The 23,720-nt window shown below is 40.2% G+C and overlaps 1 protein-coding gene across 1 annotated transcript in view; it reads right to left on the reverse strand.

Annotated features, from left to right (window-relative positions):
- LOC126474181 (sodium channel protein Nach-like) overlaps positions 1-23,720 on the reverse strand; it is a 114,284-nt gene that overhangs the window by 38,028 nt on the left and 52,536 nt on the right. The window contains exon 8 of the mRNA XM_050101643.1: positions 8,941-8,994. Coding sequence (XP_049957600.1) covers positions 8,941-8,994 — 54 coding nt within the window. The remainder of the gene's footprint in view (positions 1-8,940; positions 8,995-23,720) is intronic.

Below are 23,720 nucleotides of genomic sequence, written 5' to 3' on the forward strand. Positions count from 1 at the left end.
CCTTCCAGACTAGCCCGTACTTATCCTTCTTGCAGAGGCAGGGATTCCACCACTGCAAGTTTTGTGCCAGCAACAGCTGATATCTTCTGTCTTGTGGGCCCCTACCACCATGGCACAGCATGTCCCCAGGTTGCGGATAGGGGATATGGCCTTCAGATATGAAGGGTAGCTGCAAATACAAAAAATAAGCAGTTGCGGACAGCCAGTGGGGAGCAGGTTATGGCAAGATGAACCATCCCTGTTCTTCTTCTCTTACTATCAAATCTATTCATCAAGAATCAGCACCATTAATGGGCATGGGTCACTTTGAAATAAAATATTCTGGAGGTAAACTAGGTTCCCACTTGGATCTCCAGGCGGAACCTACTTCGAAGAGATTCAGGCCAAAAGGAACTTTCAGGTTGGGAACATGGAACGTTAAAAGTTTGAACAGGCCAGGAACGTTCCAGACATTATTAGATGAATTAGATAGATACAATGTAGACATTACAGCTATTCAAGAAACTTGGTGGCAGAGGGAGGGTAGCATAAAGAGGGGCAACTATACATTTTTCTATGGAGGTGTGGAAGCTCACAGTTTCAGAACAGGTTTGGCAGTACAGAGAAAAGTGCTTCATGCAATCAGAGATACATGATTCATTAGTGACCGACTATCAGCTGTAGTGTTGTCCGGCAGGTTGAATAGACTAGTAGTAATTAATGTACATGCACCAACTGAAGACGCTGAAGAAGTTGTTAAAGATGGCTTTTATGAAGAACTAGATCAACTGTGGGATGAGTTCTCCTTGTATGATACAAAATTAATCATAGGTGATTTTAATGCAAAGATAGGGAAGGAGGAAGCATTCCGGCCTACAATTGGGAAAGAAAGTTTGCATAACATTTCAAATGATAATGGCACAAGGGTGGTTAATTTTTCTGTTTCAAAGGACATGATTGTTGAGAGCACATATTTCAAAAGGAAGGACATTCATAAAGCAACTTGGGTCTCTCCGGATGGACACACCTGAAACTGAATTGATCATGTTCTTGTAGATCAGAGGTGGCACACTAGTATAGAAAATGCTAGGACTTTCAGGGGAGCAGACTGTGATTCTGATCATTTTCCTGTAGTTGCCAAAGTTCACCAATGGCTATCTACAGCGCAACATCAAGGTGTCACAATGCAGAACTTGTTAGGTTCGACACTGACAAGCTAAATGATGAAAACTTTAGAAGAAGGTACATGATAAAAATTTCAAATAGGTCTGATGCTCTCAGGATAAACGAAGATCAAGACAAGGATGCAAATAAACAATGGACCACTGTGAGGAATAATATCAAAGAGGCATTGAAGGTCACAATAGGTACAATTAAGAAGAACAGGAGGAAACTGTGGTTTGATGAGGAATGCAAGAAATTGGTAGAGTAAAGGAGAAAAGTGCAATTAGATTGGGATAGAATGGGAGACAGAAAACAAGAGGAGTTCTTGAACATGAGAAGGGAAGTTGGTCATAGGCTACGGGCAAAGCCGAGGGATTATTTGAACAATCAAATTAAAAAAAATGGAAACAAACAGTAAAACAAAAAAACATTAGGGAACTTAACCTAGACATAAATGGGTATAGGAAGGGGTTCAAGGCTCGGACAAATGCACTTCGAGGGAATGCCGGGAGAATACTGACAGACCCCAGTGCTATATGAAGTAAATGGAGGGCGTATTTTGAGCATCTATTAAATGTACACCAGGAAGCAGGAAATGAGCAGGCATACGAAATACACACAGCAGAACCCCAGATACCTGAGCCAATGTTAAAGGAAGTAAGAGATGCAATCAACATTGAAAAACCATAAAGCACCAGGATCAGATTGCATAACTGCAGAATTAGTTGAAAATGCAGGACAGAAATTGGTGGAAGTAGTTCACAAAGTGATGACTAAAGTATGGAACTCAGAGTGGCAGGAGTCGATTCTGGTCCCAATTTTTAAAAAGGGTGACAAAATGGATTGTAGTAATTATAGAGGGATATCGCTATTACTAGTATGTTCCAAAATTTTCTCGAATATTCTGCTAAGCAGGCTTACACCATATGCAGATGAAATTGTGGGGGATTACCAAGCTGGCTTTTGGAGGAACAGATCAACTATAGACCAAATAATCACCCTGCATCAAATTTTGGAAAAGAAATGGGAATACAATAAACCAGTTCATAATCTTTTCATAGATTTTACAAAAGCACATGATTCAGTATTGCAATCAAAATTGTACAGAAATCTTTTGGAACCTGGAATACCAAAGAAGTGTGTTAGACTTACAGAAGCAAGTTTTAAAATACAAAAGGTAGAGTACGTGTGGGGAAATTGGAGTCAGAAGAATTTGTAATAAAGAATGGACTTAAGCATGGAGATGCCCTGTCTCTGCTACTTTTTAATTTAGTCCTAGAATATATTGTACGAATAGCAGCAGATAATTCAGAGGGTGTGGAGTTAAATGGAAATATTAAGATATTAGGGTATGCATATGATCTAAACATCATTAGTGATAGGAAAGAATCTGTAACAGCAAATGCAAATGTGTTAATCAAGGCTAGTGAAGATGTTGGTCTAAGGATAAGTGAAGACAAAACTAAATACCTGGTTACTACTAGAATGCCAACAACAGTAGATCAGGAAATTTTAAGAGTTGCAGTTTGAAAAAGTGAACACATTTAAGTATCTAGGTGTGGACATCACTTCGAGAAATGAGATTGAATCCGAACTGAAGAAGAGATTACAGGCAGGAAATGCATGCTACTTCTCACTGAATAGATTACTTTCATCACGGATATTGTCTAGAAATTTAAGGATTACAATATATAAAACTATTATTCTACCAGTTATGCTGAATGGGTGTGAGACTTGGTCTCTCACTGTGCAAAATGAAAAGCTGTTTCGAGTATTTGAAAACAAAATTTTGAGGAAAATTTTCAGAGCAAAAAGGGATGACATTAGCGGAGAGTGGTGAAAGCTGCATAACGAAGAGGTTCACGAACTCAATTCAAGCCCTGACATAATCAGTATTATTAAATCACATAGGCTGCGATGGGCGGGTCACATAGCTTGAATGGAGGGGGGCAGGGCAGTGCGCAGAGTAATGCTAGGGCACTTAGAGGGAAAACGTCCTGTGGAGAGACTGAGGCATAGATGGGAGGACAATGTGATTTGAGGAGACTAGGTATTGAAGGTGAATGGAAGGAAATAGCCCATGACAGGGACAGATGGCGAAAATACGTTGCTGCGATAATGGACTCTCAAGTCTGGTATGACCAGTGAGAAAGAAAGAAACAGCTGATATCTTATGCGCTGTGCATTCACTGCACCCCAAAGCACCCTAATTATGGTCTCCTCTATCCAGACATGGAGATCACCCTGCCACAGTGGCATCCACATTGTGGGCTTACTGTGGCTGTCCGCATTCAGTCACTCTTTTCTGAGCTCCAGCAATTGCCTTTACCACCTCTCTTCTCCACTCACGCATACACCTCCATGGTGTGTCTCTCTCAATCAATTCAAAGGACTCTGTCCCTCTGATGGCTCTTTCCCACCAGTTCTCTTGTCTCCTCAGTTCCTTTCAGGGTTCAGAAGTGATCTGTACTGATGGCTCCATGGTTGCTGGCTGCACTGGTTTTGCTTACACCTATGCATGACACACAGAACTTCACTCCTTGCCAGATGGCTGTAGTGTTTTTACTGCAGAATTGGTAGCCATCTTGCGTGCACTGGACTATATCCGCTCCTGCTCGGGTCTATCCTTCACTATCTGTAGTGGCTCATTGAGCGGTTTGCACGCTGATGGCCAGTGCTTCCCTCACCACCCATTGGTCATCGCTATCCAGGACTCCCTTCCTCTCCTCACTCAACGTGAGTGCTTGGTGGTTTTCGTTTGGACCCCAGGCCATGTTGGGATTTCTGGCAATGAACTTGCCGATCAACTGGCTAAATTAGCTACTACCAGGCTGAACAAGCTCAGGGCAATGAAGGACTCTACAACTCCACGGCGGTCCTCCTTACAGGCCTCTCATAAGGCCTCTGTCATCCTCTGCCGGCTCCGCATCAGCCATACTTTTTTGACTCACCGTTATCTCCTCCGTCATGAGGACCCCTCTCTCTGTCATTGTGGATCAATGTTGACTGTGGCTCACATCTTACTGGACTGCCCCAACTTAGCCGCCCTACAATGGACTTTTAGCTTTCCAGAATTGCTACTCCTGGTGTTGGCTGACGATGCCTCAGCAGTGGATCTCATTTTAAGTTTTATTCGTGATGAGGGTTTTTATTGCTTTATTTAAGGGAGGGGCCTTCCACCTTATCGGTGAGTGGAGGGATGGCAGGCTTTCGTGCTCCCCCCTTCTCCCTGACTGGATTGGCTTCAACTGGGCTTGGTGGTTCACCCCAGCCCTCTGCCTTCCCTCTCCTTTCCTCATGAGGTCTGTTATGTCCTGAGCATCTCTCTTGTCTCCTGTGCTTCTTCCTTCATGCCCCTGTCATTAGTCACTTTCTTTCCCTCACCTCGTCTTCTGTCCTTTTCCTTCCTTCCTTGTCAATAGTTTATCATTTTATGGATGTTGTAGTTCCCTCTTTTAATATGAGATTTTATCGGTTTTTGTTAATCTCAGGTTGGAGGGACTGATGACCACGTAGTTTGGTCCGTTCTCCAACCAACCAACCAACCACTTCTTGGACCACTGGCAGACATACTGATGGAAGATGCGGTACTACCAAAAAGTGTCATTACATCTGTTTCCAGCAAAGGTGTTGCCAGCAGGAAAAACACAGCATATCCAGCTTGTCTTGTATGCTGATGCTGCAGCAATCTTCTGCTCCATCACGAATTCCAGCACTCTCCAACTTCAACTGCATTCGCCTCAAACAACCTGCACACCTAAGCCTTCAAGTGGTGCCACAAATTCATTGCTACCAAAACGCAATTCTTGGTAGTTACTCACTATGCCATCGCTACAGTGCTGCCAACCATGAACAACACAGGCAGCCCTGTTCCACAGAGTGACATTGTGGGATTTCTTGGTGTCACACTAGCCTGCCATCTAATGTGGCACCAGCACAACTGAGATATGTCAGGAATGAAGTCAGCAGTTGGCTCTGCAAGGTGCACCCATTACTGAATCTACTTCCACCCTACTGTCACACCTTGGTGTCACAATGTACAAGATGCTGCTCTATCCTGTACTGGAATATATTGCTGTTGTGTGGGATCAAGCTGCTGAAATTCACATACAGACAATAAAAAGAGTACAGAATTACACACCAAAATTGGCTCTGCACCTATCTAGGACATTTGTGACAGTTCAGCTGTCCTCTGGCAGGGAATCAGTTGCCCTCTGCCAGCTGCGCATTGGCCATACATGGGTAACACATGGTTACCTACACCATCGCGAGGACCCACCTCAGTGCCGCTGTGACTGCCAAATGACAGTCGTCCACCTTTGGTGTTGGGCGATGATGCCTCAGCAGCAGCTTTAGTTTTAAGTTTTATCTCTAAGAGTGGGTTTTATACTTCTATGTAGGTTTTAGCACATGTCCTTTGTCCCTCTGTGTCCTCCACCCTAGTGCTTTTAGCATGGAAGTTTTAATGTGCTGCAGAGTGGCTTGCTTCTCCTCTTTATTCTTGTGGTAGGCTAGCCACTGTAATCTGCTTTCTTGTTTTACTCTCTTCTGTTTCTAGCATCTCTGTTGTTTTCTTGTCCTCTTTTGTTTCTTTTAGGGTTCATTGCCTTTCCTTCATTCTTGTGGTTTTTCCTTTCTCTCCGTTTTGTGTTACATGTCTTGTCCATTTTATTCTCACACTTGTGGCATTGTTTTATTAGGAATGAGAGACCGATGACCTCATGGTTTGGTCCCTTCCCCACAATTTTAAACCAACCAATGAACAGTTCAGCTGTATGAAATGGTTGACACCTCATGCCGAAGGGACTATCTTCTATGAGAAAAAACAATGATCACACAATGCGAAAAATTCATGTGCTAGACTGAGAAATTCATTGTGGTATCCATTCAAAATATCTGCAATAGCTAACTGCATAGGCAGTTGCTACTGGTCTGAGGAAAATTGGCTAAACAAAAAGACTATCACACCTGACATTTAAAAAAAATCGACAAAGAATAGGAGAAAAAAAATACATACAAAGCAAACTCCAAAAACAGCTAGAGAATTACACACAACTCTCTGAAGATCAATCATTTGCATGCATGCTCACTCTCATTGTCTGCAAATCAGCCAACCCCATGTTCTGATTTAAACTGACAATTGCCTAGACAAAGAGACAATATTTATGGATTTTTCTGGATAATGAACTGGAATGCTCTTACTGTTGTGCAAGTCAACTATGCCTCTTTGTGAGATTGCTAAGAGTGAAGTTACGCTTCAACATATATGTACTGTATACTTAGACAGTGTAGTGAACTAACTAGCCATTGCTGTGGTTTCCACCACTGTCTATCAGTATCGCCACACCTGTCTTTCTATCCAAAAACTTATCTGTATTCAATTTATTCAGCATGAATGGTGAATTATTTTTGAGAATTCTTTTAATTTACTTACGTCTCAGAACAACTGTTTTATATATTGTGAACATATTTACTTTTTCATGTTGCAGTGTAATTATACAAGTGTAATAAATACCTGCTGCAATAGAAGAGATAGTAACAAAGCACTAGACTACTTTTCACTGCTCTGTTGAATGCGCACACAAAAATCTGCTATAAATTTTTTTTTTTTTTTTTTTTTTTTTTTTTTTTTTTTTTTTTTTTTTTTTTTTTTTTTTTTGTGACATAAAACAAAATTGATGTCTGCCATTGATAATGGGCATAGCATGAACAAAAAGAATATTTGTTTGGATTACACAGTGCAAAATCTAAATAGCAAATAACTGCCAAAACCCCATAGGAATTGCAACTAACACTTTTAGGAAAGACATCTAGGATAACAATGTTCCTGCAATAATGGCCAATATTCAGGACTTAAAGGACTTTACTTGCAATATAAGGTAATTGCTAATAAAACTCCGTTTTTACAACATATGGGATAACTATCTTTGACTAAGGTTTTCAAATATTTCTTGGTTAGGGAGCTTAGTGTTCCTTATTTGTGTTCTTATTAACATTTTTAATTATTTCTTCTATATGCTCTTTTGCTATACACTTTTTTGCAAACTGAAGCCTGGTGCACTATACAAAACACTCCTTTAATGTATGCTTTATTGGATTCTTTGTTATGCATATTTGAATCTGCTGCACTTTTTATTCTCAAATTCAACAGTATTATGAAAACAATAGAGTGCTACTCACCATAAAGATGACACACTGGGTTGCAGACAAGCACAATGAAAATACTGTTCTGCACTGAGCTTTCAGCTGAACCTTTTTCAGAAAGGAAACACCAACCCACCCACCCGCCCACACACACACACACACACACAGCCCGCATCTCGTGGTCGTGCGGTAGCATTCTCGCTTCCCACGCCCGGGTTCCCGGGTTCGATTCCCGGCGGGGTCAGGGATTTTCTCTGCCTCGTGATGGCTGGGTGTTGTGTGCTGTCCTTAGGTTAGTTAGGTTTAAGTAGTTCTAAGTTCTAGGGGACTGATGACCATAGATGTTAAGTCCCATAGTGCTCAGAGCCATTTGAACCATTTTGAACACACACACACACACACACACACACACACACACACACACACACACAAAATCAAGAACATTTCAAACAAACATGACCACTGTCTCTGGCTGGAGCAGCTGGAGATAGTGGTCATATGAGGTGTGCTTGCTTTTTGTGTGTGTGTGTGTGTGTGTGTGTGTGTGTGTGTGTGTGTGTGTGTGTGTGTGTGTGTGTGTTGGGGGGGAGGGGGGTTAGTTTACAATGCAGGCTCTTTTCTTATCAAAACACCAATATTCCATTCATTATCGTATATCAGTCCAGCACATGAATGCACGCATAGTGTAGTGGTCCAGTTCCAGGATCACTTCCCATGCAGTGGGCAGCTGACATTCCCAGTTCTCTAGCCATTGGTCATCACCCCTATGGATCTGGATGATATACAGGAGGCCCCCAGTCTGCACCAGGTCTGTTGTCAGATCACAGCCTGCTCTGGAACTGGCAGCAAGCCACAAGTCCGAACCTCCATCGCGAACAGCCTGTTTGGTGTTGGGGCCGTGAGGAGCTCCTCTATTACTAACAGCACTTAAACATGCACTCCAGTTGTCACAGCACTTGGCCTCCCCCGACACCAGCCATGATGGTTCCAGACTTATGGTCCAGTTCAAGGGCGGAAGGCAGGCACATGACAAATCACTTGATATAATTCTATACACATTTGCACATTTGGCAAGTTCACTAGGCATGGCATGGAAGGATACATCTGCCAGCACCTGGTCACGAGGCAAATGCCCACAGATATTTAATGGCTACCACAGACCATCATGCAGTCACTTGTCAACCAGCCTCAGTTTACAGCAAGTTTTTTGGTGTATCTATTGACAATGACCCTGCACTACTTTCTCCTGGACAGTGATTAGAATTTTGTTTTTTTTTCCTATTGACAATGTGTGACTATCACATGGATTTGCCTGTCTGCCTAATGTATGACTGTCTTTACTCACTGTTCATCTGACCATTGTGTTTGCCATTAACACACTGAAGGCACATGGCTGCATGGAAGTATGGTTCATATCTGAAAGCTTCACAGCCGAACTTACAAACAGTGATTTCCAGCACTGACATGTGACTTATTCAACAACACACATTCAGAGCACTGTACTGGCCATCAGGTATCCAGCTCCAGAAGTCTGTCATTTTGTGCATTTGTGCAGGAGTCAAGAACTATTTATTATCTTCTGTAATTTAATTGTAAATAAGTTGTGCTTAAGAAAACCAGAGCTGTTGAAGCAGCAGACTTACAACAACTTACTTCTGTTTTTTGACAAGCATGGAATATCCAAGAAATTGCATGTTCTTCTAGTACCTGTAACAAACAAGTAAATAAGACAGTCAATTAGAAATTACTTCTGTTTGGTAATAGATTAAAATATGTTTCTACTGCATAGGGACAAATGTGTATTCATTTTTAAAATGTGTTTGCTTTTCAGTGTAATAACCACACACTATGACGTGTACATTTGTGACTGCACAGTCAGATTCCTGCAGCAAATGGAGCATGCACCAATGCTGAAGAAATAATACTTGTAGTACTTCAATAATAAAAATTAATCTAATCTGAATGAATAAGATATTGGCAGCCACTGAATATTTTTGTATAGATGCTTTTGAGGTAACTAGATACTGGCAGTCAGATCTAATTTAATTTATAAAATCAAAGAAAGGAACAATGTGTTTCTGCAACTGTCTGCCAATCAGGTTTGTTCAGAAAATTTTTGTAAAAGTATTAAGCAAATTAAATACCTTAGAACCCAAATGTTAATATTTACTTTCAGGTAGTTTGACAAAAATCAGAGTGAAGAGAAGGACATAGAAATATTAGTGAATACTACAAACTTCAGGACTGTACTGTGATTTATCTGAACAGTTAGTGTAAGTTGCTTTGTAATTAGTCTCATTTACAAGTGAATGGCAACTTTAATTCATTTAATTTCAATATTATTTAGAAATTATTTAATTTAATCATCTAGAAAATGATGCTATCTAACCATGTTTCTTTATTTCCATATTTTAATCTAAACTCTATATGTCTTTCTCTGATTATTTTCCATATTAGTATCTTCTTCATAGTGTTATGTTTTTGTCTTAACAGATTCCATATTTATGTGAGCCACCTTACCTTTCAATTAGTCAAGAATATTATTTCCATTTTGTTCAATTACAATGCTGTACTTATACATCAAATTTCTTGCAATTAAATTAAAAAAAAAAAAAAAAGAAAATTGAGCTAATTTATCTGTGACATTCTTCACTCCATCTCTACCTCCAGGTGCCTCTCAGCAGCTGCCTCTTGCTACCCCAATACTGCAACCAAAATTGTGACAGATACTGGCTAACTCCCATTTTGTGCTGTTGCAGCCAGATTATCCTAGCTCCTAGCTACAACCCTGAATTGTGGCCAGTTAATTTCTCTCTGACACAAAACTTTATACTGCCAACAGACAGGGCAAGTTCTGAAGAGATATATCAATCTCACCCATTTACTTACACTGGGGTGCATATCTCAGGTTCAAGATATGCACCATCAGCTGGAGAGTTTACAACTGATATCAAGAAAACACACTTCAGTAATGAGAAGCAAATGAAATACCTACACCTATTTGCTGCTAATTTGTTTCAGTAGCATTAGTCCCGCTAACCTTAAACCAGCAATGTTATTACAAGTCTCTAATTGTAATTACTCTCTGTTATTCTTTGCCTGTTTCCAACTCTCTCACTATTCTCTTACATCATACCAAGACTACTTCTCTCCATGTCATTGTCTGTGACCAGTTTCCTATAAAAGATTACCATGGTTACCATGATCTCTCTCTCTCTCTCTCTCTCTCTCTCTCTCTCTCTCTCTCTCTCTCTCTCTCCCCCTTCCCTCTCTCCCTCCCTTTCTCCCTCCCTCCCTCCCTCCCTCTCTCTTCTCTGTGGATGCCATATCATCTGCCTGATTGCGACAACTCCTCCAGATTAATCTCTCAGACCATGTGCTTTCCATACTTTCCTTAGTCTACCAGCAATATCAGAAAATTGTATATCTGTCAGTCAACAATAATAAAAAGCAATGACAAATTTTAATAGACCGCAGGTAGGCAGCAAAAGCTGTCACGTTACAGTCTGCCTCTATAGTCTATTAAACAAAGGAAAATTAGGGACAAATATTTTTGTAAACACAATTTTTTGTTCAATGAGAAGATGGAGTATAATGAATAAAATATTACAAATCCTTATCAGTCGGTGTGAGCATGGCGGGTGGATGGAGGATCTGAGGGTGGCCTTTTTAAGTTTTTCTTGACTATCTCAGAAACTGCAGCGTCTAGTAAAATTGTTTAAACTATATTAAATTGCCTACAGAAAAGGTCTTATTCATTTTTACTTTAGGACTAATTGCAGGGGATGGAAAAATTGCAGATCATTAAAAATATTAATTTATTGGTGTGAAATTGATGTCTATTGTTAAAAGAAGTGGGTTAAGAATGAATATAAAATGCATGTACCACACATGAAAGCAGCAGAATAATGTTAAAGGATAAATTGCGTTCTGGGGGTGAAACAGGATGGAAAGGCGGGGCTGGAGGTTACAAGCATGAGGGAAAGGAGGTCACCAGATTGTGGTCATGCACTGCCCTCCTTTACTGGCTTGCAAAACGAAGACGAGCAGGCAGTTCCTCATTCTCTGTACTGCATTTGTCACAAAAGCAACTACAGGCTATTTCACAAAGTTATAATGACCCTACCACAGCTCACCTTAGGAATCACTGGTGATCAAGTGCACAGACACTCCCAAAGGGAAGGGTATTTATTTTCCACAAATTGTCTTAACACTACATTGAATACAGATGATGTTGTTGTTGTGGTCTTCAGTCCAAAGACTGATTTGATGCAGTTCTTCATGCTACTCTAGCCTGTGCAAGTATTTTCATCTCTGAATAACTACTGCAACCTACATCACTCTGAATCTGTTTACTGTATTTATCTCTTGGTCTCCTTCTACAATTTTTACTCCACATACTTCCCTCCAGTACTAAATTGGTGATCCGTTGATGCCTCAGAATGTTTCCTACCAACTGATCCCTTCTTTTGGTCAGGTTGTACCACAAACTTCTCTTCTCCCCAATTCTATTTAGTATCTCCTCATTAGTTACGTGATCTATCTATCTAATCTATAATGTTCTTCTGTAGCACCACATTTCAAAAGCTTCTATTCTCTTCTTGTCTAAACTGTTTATTGTCCATGTTTCTCTTCCATACATGGCTACACTCCATACAAATACTTTCATGAAGGACTTCCTGACATTTAAATCTATACTTGACGTTAACAAAATTCTCTTCTTCAGAAATGCTTTTCTGGCCATTGCCAATCTACATTTTATATTCTCCCTACTTTGACCATCATCGCTATATTGCTTCCCAAATAGCAAAACTCATTTACTACTTTAACTGTCTCATTTCCTAATCTAACTCCTTCAGCATAAACTGATTTAATTCAACAACATTCCATTATCCTCATTTTGCTTTTGTTGATGTTCTTCTTATATCCTCCTTTCAAGATACTGTCCATTCCATTCAATTGCTCTTCCAAGTCCTTTGCTATCTCTGACAAAATTGCAATGTCATCATCAAACCTCAAAGTTTTTATTTCTTTTCCCTGGACTTTAATCCCTACTCTTAATTTTTCTTTTGTTTCCTTTACTGCTTGCTCAATATACAGGTTGGATAACATCTGGGATAGGCTACAACTTCCCTTTTGTGCCCCTCAACTCTTATAACTGCCATCTGGTTTCTGTAAAAATTGTAAATAGCCGTTTGCTCCCTGTATGTTACCCCTTGCCATCTTTAGAGTTTGAAAGAGAGTATTCCAGCCAACATTGTCAAAAGCTTTCTCTAAATCTACAAATGCTATAAACATAAGTTTGCCTTTCCTTAACCTATCTTCTATGAGAAGTCATCCCTGAGGTCGGGTTATACAATTTTTTGCATTCTTCTGTAAAGGATTTGTGTTAGTATTTTGCAGCTATGACTTATTAAACTGATTGATCGGTCACTTTCTTCTTGAAGTCTGAGGGTATTTCACCTGTCTCATACATCTTGCTCTCCAAGTGGAAGATTTTTGTCATGGCTGGCTCTCCCAAGGCTATAAGTAGCTCAAACGGAATGTTGTCTACTCCTGGGGCCTTGTTTTGACTAAAGTCTTTCAGTGCTTTGTCAGATTCTTCAGGCAGTATCATATCTCCCTTCTCATCTTCCTCTATGTCCTCTTCCATTTCCATAATATATCCCTCAAGTGTATCTGTCTTGTATACACCCTTTATATACTCCTTCCTCCTTTCAGCTTTCCCTTCTTTGGTTAGAACTGATTTTCCACATGAGCTCTTGATATTCATAGAGGTGGTTCTCTTATCCCCAAAGGTCTCTTTGATTTTCCTGTAGGCAGTTTTTATCCAATGCCTAATGATATATGCTTCTACATCTGCACATTTGTCCTGTAGCCATTCCTGCTTAGCCATTTTGCACTTCCTATTGGTCTCACTTTTTAGACGTTTGTATTCCCTTTCATCTGCTTTGTTTATTGGCTTTATATATTTTCTCCTTGCATTGATTAAATTCAATATCTCTTGTGCTACTCAAGGATTTCTACTGGCCCTAGTCTTTCTACCTACTTGATCCTCTGCTGCCTTCACTATTTCATCTCTCAAAGCTACCCATTCTTCTTCTATAGTATTCCTTTCCCCTGTTCTTGTCAGTCGACCCTAATGCTCCCTCTGAAACCCTCTACAACCTCTGGTTCTTTCAGTTTATCCATTCCCCATTGCCTTAAAATCCTGCCATTTTGCAGTTTCTTCAGTTTTAGTCTGTAGTTCATAACCAATAAATTGTGGTCAGAGTACACGTCGGCCCCTGGAAATGTTTTACAATTTAAAATCTGGTTCCTAAATTTCTGTCTAACCATTATGTAATCAATCAGAAACCTTCTGGTGTCTCCAGGTCTCTTCCATGGATACAACCTTCTCTCATTGTTCTGAAACCAAGTGTCAACTGTGATTAAATTATGCTCTGTGCAAAATTCTACCAGGCAGCTTCCTCTTTTATTCCTTTCCCCCAGTCCATATTCACCTACTACTTTTCCATGTCTTCCTTTTCCTAGTATTGAATTCCAGTCCTCCAAGTTTATTACATTTTCAGCTCTCTTAACAATCTGAATAATTTCTTTTTTCTCATCATACATTTTCTCAATCTCCTCCTCATCTGCGGAGCTAGTTAAACATGCACTATTGTGGTGGATGTGGGCTTTGTGTGTATCTTGGCTACAATAAGTCATTCACTATGCTGTTCATAATAGCTTATCCATGTTCCTATTTTTTACTCATTATTAAACCTACTCCTGCATTAAACCTATTTGGTTTCATATATATAACCCTGTATTTACCTGACCAGACGTCCTGTCCCTTCTGCCACGTAACTTCACTAATACCCACTATATCGAACTTTAACCTCTCCATTTCCCATTTTAAATTTTCTAACCTATCTATCCGATTAAGGGATTTGACATTCCATGCTCTAATTGTAGAACACCAGTGTTGTTTCTCCTGATGACGATGTCCTCCTGAGTATTCCCTGCCTGGAGATCTGAATGGGGTACTATTTTACCTAAGGAATATTTTACCCAAGAGGATGCCATCATCATTTAACCATACAGTAGAGCTGCATGCCCTCAGGAAAAATTATGACTGTAGTTTCCCCTTGCTTTCAGCTGATCACAGTAGTAGCACACATGTGGTTTAAGGCGCCCACGGTTTGCGCGGCTGCCCCCGTTGGAGGTTCGAGTCCTCCCTTGGGCATGGGTGTGTGTTGTTCTTAGCGTAAGTTAGTTTAAGTTAGATTAAGTAGTGTGTAAGCCTAGGACTGATGGCCTCAGCAGTTTGTTCCCATAGAACTTACCACAAATTTCCAAAGCACTAACAGAGTAAGGCTATTTTGATTGATGTTACAAGGCCAGATCAATCAATCATCCAGACTGTTGCCCCTGTAAGTAGTGAAGAAGCCGCTGCCCCCTTCAGCAACCACTGGCCTCTCAACAGATACCCTTCCTTTGTGGTTGCACCTACCATACAGCTATCTGTATTGCTGAGGCACGCAAGCCTCCCCGCCAACAGCAAGGTCCATGGCTCATGGGGTGGGGGGTGAATACAGATATGAGTTGCTAGTAATACAAATGAATGAAAAGGGTATGGGCAGATCTATATAAATCTTTGCGCACTGTTCTACACTGCTGTAGAATTCTTAGTCCTAGTCATTCTGTGTGCCAGTTGTAGCATTCTTTTGAGAAAGACAACTTCCATCATGAGTGCTGCTTGCTTTTCAGTTTACAGACAGACTATATTTCCCCATCATTTCCTGTCCAGTTCTGTTACGTAAGTAGATAAAATATCTTGAGCTGATGTTATGTAGTGGAGTTATTTTCAACATGCTGAGCTAAGCAAGCACCATTGTCCAGGGCCAACCAGCAAAACGATTTTCAAATATGTTGTTGTAGTGCTCTTCTGGAAAACCTTTTCTTTCCAGGGTCATGAAGAAGGATGCAATGATTAATAGTTTTGACCAGTTAAATGGCCATCTTCAGACATTTTGTATTTAAGCCAGTACTTTTATTTCTGTTCATCTGCTCATTGTCTAGAATTAAATGCACTGTGCCTTTATATGTACTTGTTTACCCTTTTATATAGCATTTCTAACTGCCTCAGACACATGTATTACATCAAGGTCAGAACCTTCAGTTTTGTATATTTTCTGCTGTTTTTCAGACAAAAACACTGACATGCACTTAAGTGTAGCCAGTAGCTAAAAGAAGAGCTGAATCTCTACATCAAAAATAAGGAAGACCCTAAGCCATTATGTGAGTAGCCATCAAAATGATTTTGTTTTACATAGTAGTAGCGTGCACTTCTAGATGGGAAGTTACCCCAGTCTCCCTTTCTTCTTCTTTTGTACCACTCTAAAACCCATGAAAGTACAGACCTAATGCCATATGAGATGGTGTATGGATGGAAAATGCCAACACCATTTGAAGTAATCAAACCACAGGTAGGAAAAAATTATAAACCAGTACAAAATTTCTTGAGAAAATTGAGAGATGTTTGGAAACAGGTAGAAAGAGCTCACACTTTGACAACAAACTGAGAAAATTTCTCCTCGACATCACCTTCTAGTCTATAGAAGAATTTTTATCATTGTAATGAGTAAAAGGTGGTGAATAGGAATTATTAACTCATATCTGCAGACTTTTTAAAAGGCAATTTGAATGTAAAATGACACATTCCACTTTATTATGATTTATCATGGAAATGATCCTTGAAACATGAAACTAACTAACTAAATAACTGCCAGAGCCCTTGAGTGTCAAGAAAGAGTGGGACAATGCAATGCTAAACTACAGGAATATCATGAGAGTCAGTGGATGATGCTGACAGATCCATATACCTCAAAATATTAAACAAAAAAATTTGTCACCCAGTACAATGGTCCGTCTTGGGTTGCTGAGATGACCTCACCAGTGAATGCTAGTCTGTAGTTGCCAATGCATGTGACCAATGTGCATGTCAGACTTATTCATCCTTTCAGAGGTGCAACAAGTTCATTGCCACTGGTAACAGCAGTCCTCCCAAAAATGAGAAGGAGGAGGTACGAAGTACAAGGACAAACCTGACACATCCAAGCAATCTGCATGCATAATTTCATATGCATTTAGATCACGGAATAAGTAGCAATATGTGTCATGTACCACAGAAACCAAAGTGTATGGGCTCTTGATCAACTGGTAAGGGAAAATGTGATATCCTAGATATTAATTATGAATAAAAATGTATGTGTTGTGTTGTGAGGAGGGGGGGACTGACCAATGAAAAGTTAGTGGTTAAGTGTCATTGTGTGGTAGAGTAAGAATATTTTTGGGGATGTCATGTCTATAGTTCTCTTAGATTAACTTACTGTATTGACTGGGTAATTCAGGAGTTATTGTGTTATAAAGGAACATCAGATGATGTCAGTAGAGTTTTTTTATATTTATTTTGTGGGGAATAAAGACAAGGGTGTTATTTGCAGATAAAGGATTTGGACTGAGGAAGGGCAGAATTATTATGGCTTCCTTCCTCCAGGTAATATCATCAATGAGTATGACTTTGGGGTGCATCATAATTCTGGCAGTGATGCACCTCTACAGCTGGAAGGGGCTGAGTGACTTGTAGCAGTGACCACTGGAGTGAGGAGCATTTTTCTCCAGGCAGGAAGACATAATCCTAACCAGCCACCAGAAGATGTTAAAACTTACTTATAATGTATGACAATTGGGAAATATGGTACAAAGGCTCAAAGAAGCTTTCTTGAAACTACACCTTGAAGCTGGGAAGAAGAAGCATTAGAGAAGAAGCATTAGGAGAGATACAGGTAGAACATTGATTATTGCAACTCTCCTATGAATGTGTCTGGGACCAATTACAGCAAGCTGTGGACTTGATGCCACACAAATTGAGGCAACAGAAGAGATCATTAGACATGTGATGCAGATTACAGAAAATAGAATTTGGGGCCACAAACACCAATGATATATGGAAATTTGACAACACACTTATGCATGTACAGATGGAGACAGAAGGAACTAAAAATCTGATGAAATTACACACAACACAACTAACAATGCTAGAGCAAGGAGTTCTGAACAATATCAGAATACCACAACAACAGAACTAACAAGCTATGTAAATGTAGTCACAACAGTGTTCAATTGGGATTTAGGTATTACACAGATCCAATTAGACCTACAGATGCCAAGTTAGCTGTAGCAAGACTTCTGCAAACACTGGTCACCAGTGTAAGGGATACCTGGGCTGAGATAGTGGAATTGTGCTAAGCCATACACCACACAGTGCATGGGCAACTAACACTTACCATGTTACCATCAACATAGTTTTTGGATGGCCTTTGTAAGGTACAAGATGATCTACCAGCCACATCAGAGCTTATTACTCCTCAGGACAAAAAAACTATCACTCTTCTAGCACCTTACAACAGTAACAGTCAACACTGACACCTACACGTGCTAGCCCAGTTTCCAATAGCAAGCACCAATGTCTGATACAAGTGCTATAAATTCACCCATACTCAATGTGAGAGAAGAGTGGGAAAATTCATGCAAGTCAGAACAAATGAGGTACTACATATTTTGTCAGGGGATAAAACTAGGCCCTAATATCAGCAGATGATGTTCATCACTGCCATTGAGAGCAAGTCACCATATGCCCATCCCATTTCATTCAGACTGCTACAGAAGCATGTGGCATATATTTATTCTTAGGATGGACAGGAGCAGAAGTATATCATTGGTACATCCTGGCACTGAGACTCTATTTTCAGAGAGTAGGTCCACACTTAAAATGTTCCGTATTCAATATAGTAGTATTTATCATGAATTGTTATGAGCAGGGACAACCTAAGGATATGGAATGGTTAGAGCTGCAAGGTAATGGCACATTGGCAGATGGTATGATTTGTGACATTTCAGGGCCAGTTTTCCAACTTCCAGTACTATAGTAGATGTACTACCTGCCTAATACTTGGCCTACCTTCTAAATTATTGAGACAGGCTAATAGCAGTGTATGAAGGGGCATATCAGGGCTCAGTGAATGCTTCAGCATCTGCTACAATATTGCAATAATTACAATCATAAAGTCATGGCAAAAGCATTTAAATCTCAGGTGCCATCTTGATTGTGACTCTCATCTGTGTGGCCTTTCACTATCTATGGCAAAAAATAACCAACCTCCTGTACACTATAACCCAACCAAGTGGGTCACCATTAGCAAACAATTACTGATTTATTATACCAGCTATTAAACACTGTTATTCAGGCTGGAATAGTCAAATAGAAACCTGAATGAAAATGTACACAACTGTAGAAACATAAGATATATATTGTTAGCTATTTTCAGAAATAATACCAGTCTATGATCTGGTGGACCAGATCTTCCAATGAGGGAAGAAGTGTTGCACCACTGCCTTTCAGATTGACATCTGACACCTGTGGCCAAATGAGCAGAAAGCTGTCAGCATATTTCTCTACCAGAACCTAAAAAGAGGCCAATATTACATAACAAACATCTCCAGCCTTGCAGAAAAGCAAGTCTGTTTGCCATGCATCTAGCCTCACTAAATGCTGCTGGGGCTGGAACACTATCAACTCACCAGAGAATATTAATGCAAATTATAACAGTGGAGACCTGGATTATGCCACATGTGAGCATGGCACTGCACTGCTTCTGTGGTCTACACTGTCAAAAATGAGTTCTTGCCATAACAGGGTGGTCAAGCAGCCATAAATAATACACACTCCATCCATGCAGCGTTTCTCATCATCTGCAGCCTCGCCTGTTGTTGGCCTGATCTGGATCATTCTGCATTACTTCTACTAGGCACTGGCTCTGCTAGATGTGTGTCTGTGGCCTGCGCCTAGTCCTGATGCTGAGCGGAGCTGAAATGGTGCCTACCAGCTGGGAGCCATCTGCTGTATGCCTTTGTACAGCTTAAGAGGCCTACTTGGGCTCCATAGTTTCCAGCACCAGGCATCATCTGCATCTGATTTGCTTCTGAGCTGTCACCTACCCTACCCTATGTCTAAGCACTCTGCTAACACAGGTTTGCATCTGTGGGTTGCTGGTACTGCATCCTACACCACCAGTCCTTGGTTTTCAGCCGTGCTTGAGTACTTTCTGCACTGGGCCCACTGCTTGTTGGTACTGCATTTGCACCAAATGGTGTGACTGTCTTAGTTCAAAGTTTGCTGCCACGCCATCATTGTTATCTGCCCAGCCTGGTGCAGCTCTGTGCACCCACTGATGAGCTGACTTGGCTCCTGCACCACAGTGTGGCTATACATCCTTGTAACTGTGTGCACAGGCCACTCCTGCTGCTGCATGCTGAGCTAAGCAAGTGTTACCATCCAGGGCCAGTCAGAATTGCTGGGCACTAACCCAGCAAGACAATGCCTTCAAATTATGGTCAATAAAATTGTTTTATTTATCACTGCCCTCTGTGATCCCATGACAACAGAACGTCTGGTTCTACAAATTTGCTACCCTGGCAACCATCGTCCATCACCTTCATGAGCTGGAACTAGTCAATGAATGCTTCAGTCATCCTCTCCCCCCTACATTGGCATAAGATTACTCCAGACCACCATAGTGTCACCACTTGGTTGGATCTTGTTATCATTAGCAAGCAGAATGCAGAATACAATCAGCTCAGAGCTTGCTTGAGCAAATGTAATATGATCTGTGGAGTGTGCATCAAGTGTGTCTTTAGTTTGGCTATGGTTTTATGTTGTGGATTCTATTTTCTCCTAGCCAGAGCTCTAACATGGTGTAGACTGGCTTTTGTAATATGGACTTAAAACAGTTTGCGTGGTTTCTTAGGAGCATTCAGTGTAAGTCTCTTGTTGTTAGTAAACTGTGGCAATTGCCCACTAACTTTGCATGTAACTACCTTTTTTATGAAATTTGTGATGAAGCAAGGTGGAAGATTTTTAATTCCCCTCTTGTTTTGCCATCTGCCTCCTTAAATTCGTTTTTTCTCTATGAACTAATTACCATTAACATACATACATGAGTATAAACCACTTTTTCATAAAAGAGATAGATTGACCCTTCATTTTAAAGAATATAACACCAGATCTAGTTCTGTGCTTAGTTTTATGTATGGAACTGATTTTCTAATTTATTTTGACTATTCCTTGTTAGTATCATTTGTTATAGGGCGAAATCAGTAAGTGTTTCATAACTTAAATTCTATTGTTGACATATAAACAAATATAAATTCTGTACTAAATATAAATGTTTGGAAGACTAAATACTAGTAATCTTAAAGTATCTGTTTGGCTATATTCAAAAACATGTTAGTAAAGTCAGCCCTTAATTAATTCCAAAGTAATTAACAGTTTTGTCAGAAGTATTATTTACGTAACTATAATTGTTAATTTTGTGATTTAAACAAATAATTCAGCTTAACCCTTGTAGTAGAAGAAATTGTTAAAAAGAACCAATTTTCCAATGTATTTAATGAGTTAAGTTTTAACTGTAATTTCTATAAATGTAACTTTAAACAATATATAGTTTCAGTATCTATTATTGCGATGATACATAAGAGCCCGAATTTTGCTCATGAGACAGTTAGTGCACCGCTGAGTTTCAGACAAGTAACCTGTGCTGGTTAGAACAACAAAAATGTTTCAAATTAACTGTGGAATATGTGTTAAACAATTAGGCCATGTGTAAAAACAGTAACGGTGTCTGCTCCAAATGTACTTGATTATTCTTCATCAACTGTGAACTTTGTGGTTAGGTTTTACTGGTTGTAGATGTTCACCAGGGAACTATTGTAGCAGTATGTGGATGTTCACCTGCAAGCTATTAATGAGGCTTATGGAAAGTTAAACAATAGTGCCCTGGCCATATAAATGTGTATTTGGGGGTTGTGAAAAGTGAAAGTAAAAGACAGTGAAATGCAACTGTGCACCTGTCGGCTACATTATTTACAGTAGTCAGCGTACAACTTACAACCCTATATGTCAGCTAGTACGTCAACACTGAGGACAACATATGAAGAAATAAAAGCTGGTGGAACCGCTACAAATTGGAGATGACTTAGGATGCATGATGGACCCAAATGGAACCTTCATAACGTATTTGTACCTACAACTACTAACGAAAAACGTGCAGTTGCCAAGAGCTAATGATGTATATATTACAGGCATTGCAAGCATGAGCAAATGTAGTAGGTGCATGTCCTGGGCTGCCTGTGTTTATAGCTTTTCCAGTATTTAATGAACAATGCGAGGAGTAGGACACTTAACCGCTTTCAGCTTGTCATATTTTTAATAAGGAGAGACAGAAGACCATGTTATTTTCAGGAAAGTGTATCATCAAATACAAAAATGTAACCATTAATGAACCCAACAAAACTTGAATTGTCTAGAATATTTTCTGTATTGCAAGAATGTCTTTCAGCGAAGAAACATATTATTACAGACAGAACAGAATTTTGGCAATGGAAAAGGGTCCTAATCAATTGTATTCAGACTCAGCTATTGACCTACATGGATTAAACTGGAACTGAAATGCCAAATGTTTTGATCAGGGAAATCATAATGCATTTTAGTCCTGACTTAGAAGTGAGAAACGACTGCCTGTATGACCTCACAAACAACCATACCTGGGCGATGGGCCATGTCAGAGGCAGCACTGCTGCCCAGCTCTAAATGTTGCTTCTTTCATCATCCATGCAGTGTCTGACATGCCACAAATGCGGGGAAGAGGGACACTCACAGGAGGTGTGGTAATAATTCTGACACAGAAATGTCCCAATCTATGGAAGTGACAGAAGCGTAGATTTGTCAGGATGCAACCCACCAAACATACTCAGAGGTGTTTATAGGCAAACACCTGTCAATACATCTGTGTCCTGTTAAACAAATCTACTTACATCGCACGCAGCCAGAACAAATCTTTGGCCATATGTATGTCATAATGTGCCCTTGCCAGGAAGGTTTCCAATTTCACTCACTCACAACCAAGTCACATTCCAAAAAGTGGACAATGTTTTTGGGACAGACTTTTTGGATTTATGATTCATGAAATAGCAAAAGGACTAAAATGCAGCCTGTGCAAGTGTTCTTTCATGTGACTGGCCTTGACAGATTTGGGGTTGAACCTCATTACCAATTGACTTGAACAAATGAAAGATTAAGTTGTGGTCATTATGCTCAAGGAAATGACATCCAGCTTCTATATGAGATTCTGAAGAATACACATTGTTGTGATACGTGTTGCAGATATGGAAGCACTAATGTTGTATACTGCAACAAGTTGACTGTTTTTCAAAGTGGTGTAACTAGTTTAGGATACGTGATACATTTTAACCTAAGTATGAGAGTCAAAGAGGGTAGCACCTGAGAAAGAAAAGGTATATTGTTCCATAACATCGTAGGATGTCTCTTGGAATCACAAAATCTCTTCTCCTTATGAGTTTGCTTAACACTGTTCTGAATGGACAAATGAAGTTTTTTATGGGCTAGCTTCACCTAGAGACTCAGTGGGGAAGCACAGAATATGTTTCATTAAGCAGTGAGTGGACTATGAAAGGTGAACTGAAACGTAAATAGTGTAGACAAAAGTAACCATTGGAGTTAAAGTGTAGTGGTGTATATCAGTTATCATAGTGCAGAGCCATTTGAACCATCTATTCTCAGGATTCATGCATAGTTTTCAGGAGCAGCCAGTGACTAGAAAATACAAACTATAGAGACTTGATGTTCCTAATAGTGTCCGAGTATGGTACTACCTATACTTCATCGTAGCAGCACCAAGCTAAATTTGAGGACTGAATTTCTCCAAGGAAGGGAGTTGTGGTGCGGCACCACCATGATATCTGGGAAATTCAGGACACAGTGTTCCAGCTGTTGTCCCAAATGCACACAGCTGACAACACAGCATACTTGCCAAATCACTACGCATAACATGAATGTGTGGCAAGTTTCATAATGGTCCAGGCACTGTGGCAATAACTGACATTTTGAGACATTTCAATGGTGTTTGGTGAACCATGTACAAGACTTTAACCATAACAAGACTTGTCCACCTGTCCAGGCCGGTATGTCGAAACAGCCGGATTTTGAATTGGCATCCACTGTGTGCTGACTACTGCCAGAAGACCCCCAATGTTCTTCCTACTGGCAGCTGCTGCTGCTGCTGGGTGGGGTGAGGGTAAGACCTATGTCCTCCTAGTTGAAGGGCGGCAGAGTGCCTGCAAGCATCCAACACTAATTTTAGATGGGTGGAACATAGCTTCCCCACCAGCAGCATAATAACAACATAAGGCCTCTGCATCTGAAACAGCACTGCTGAGGTATGCCGACTATGCATCTTAGCCACACTGTTTTTCACCATCATGGGCTGCATGACTGCCCATGGAACATAGGTGCTATGGGTCAATATCAGGCC

This window comes from Schistocerca serialis, chromosome 4, assembly GCF_023864345.2.
Source record: "Schistocerca serialis cubense isolate TAMUIC-IGC-003099 chromosome 4, iqSchSeri2.2, whole genome shotgun sequence".
NCBI lineage: Eukaryota > Metazoa > Arthropoda > Insecta > Orthoptera > Acrididae > Schistocerca > Schistocerca serialis.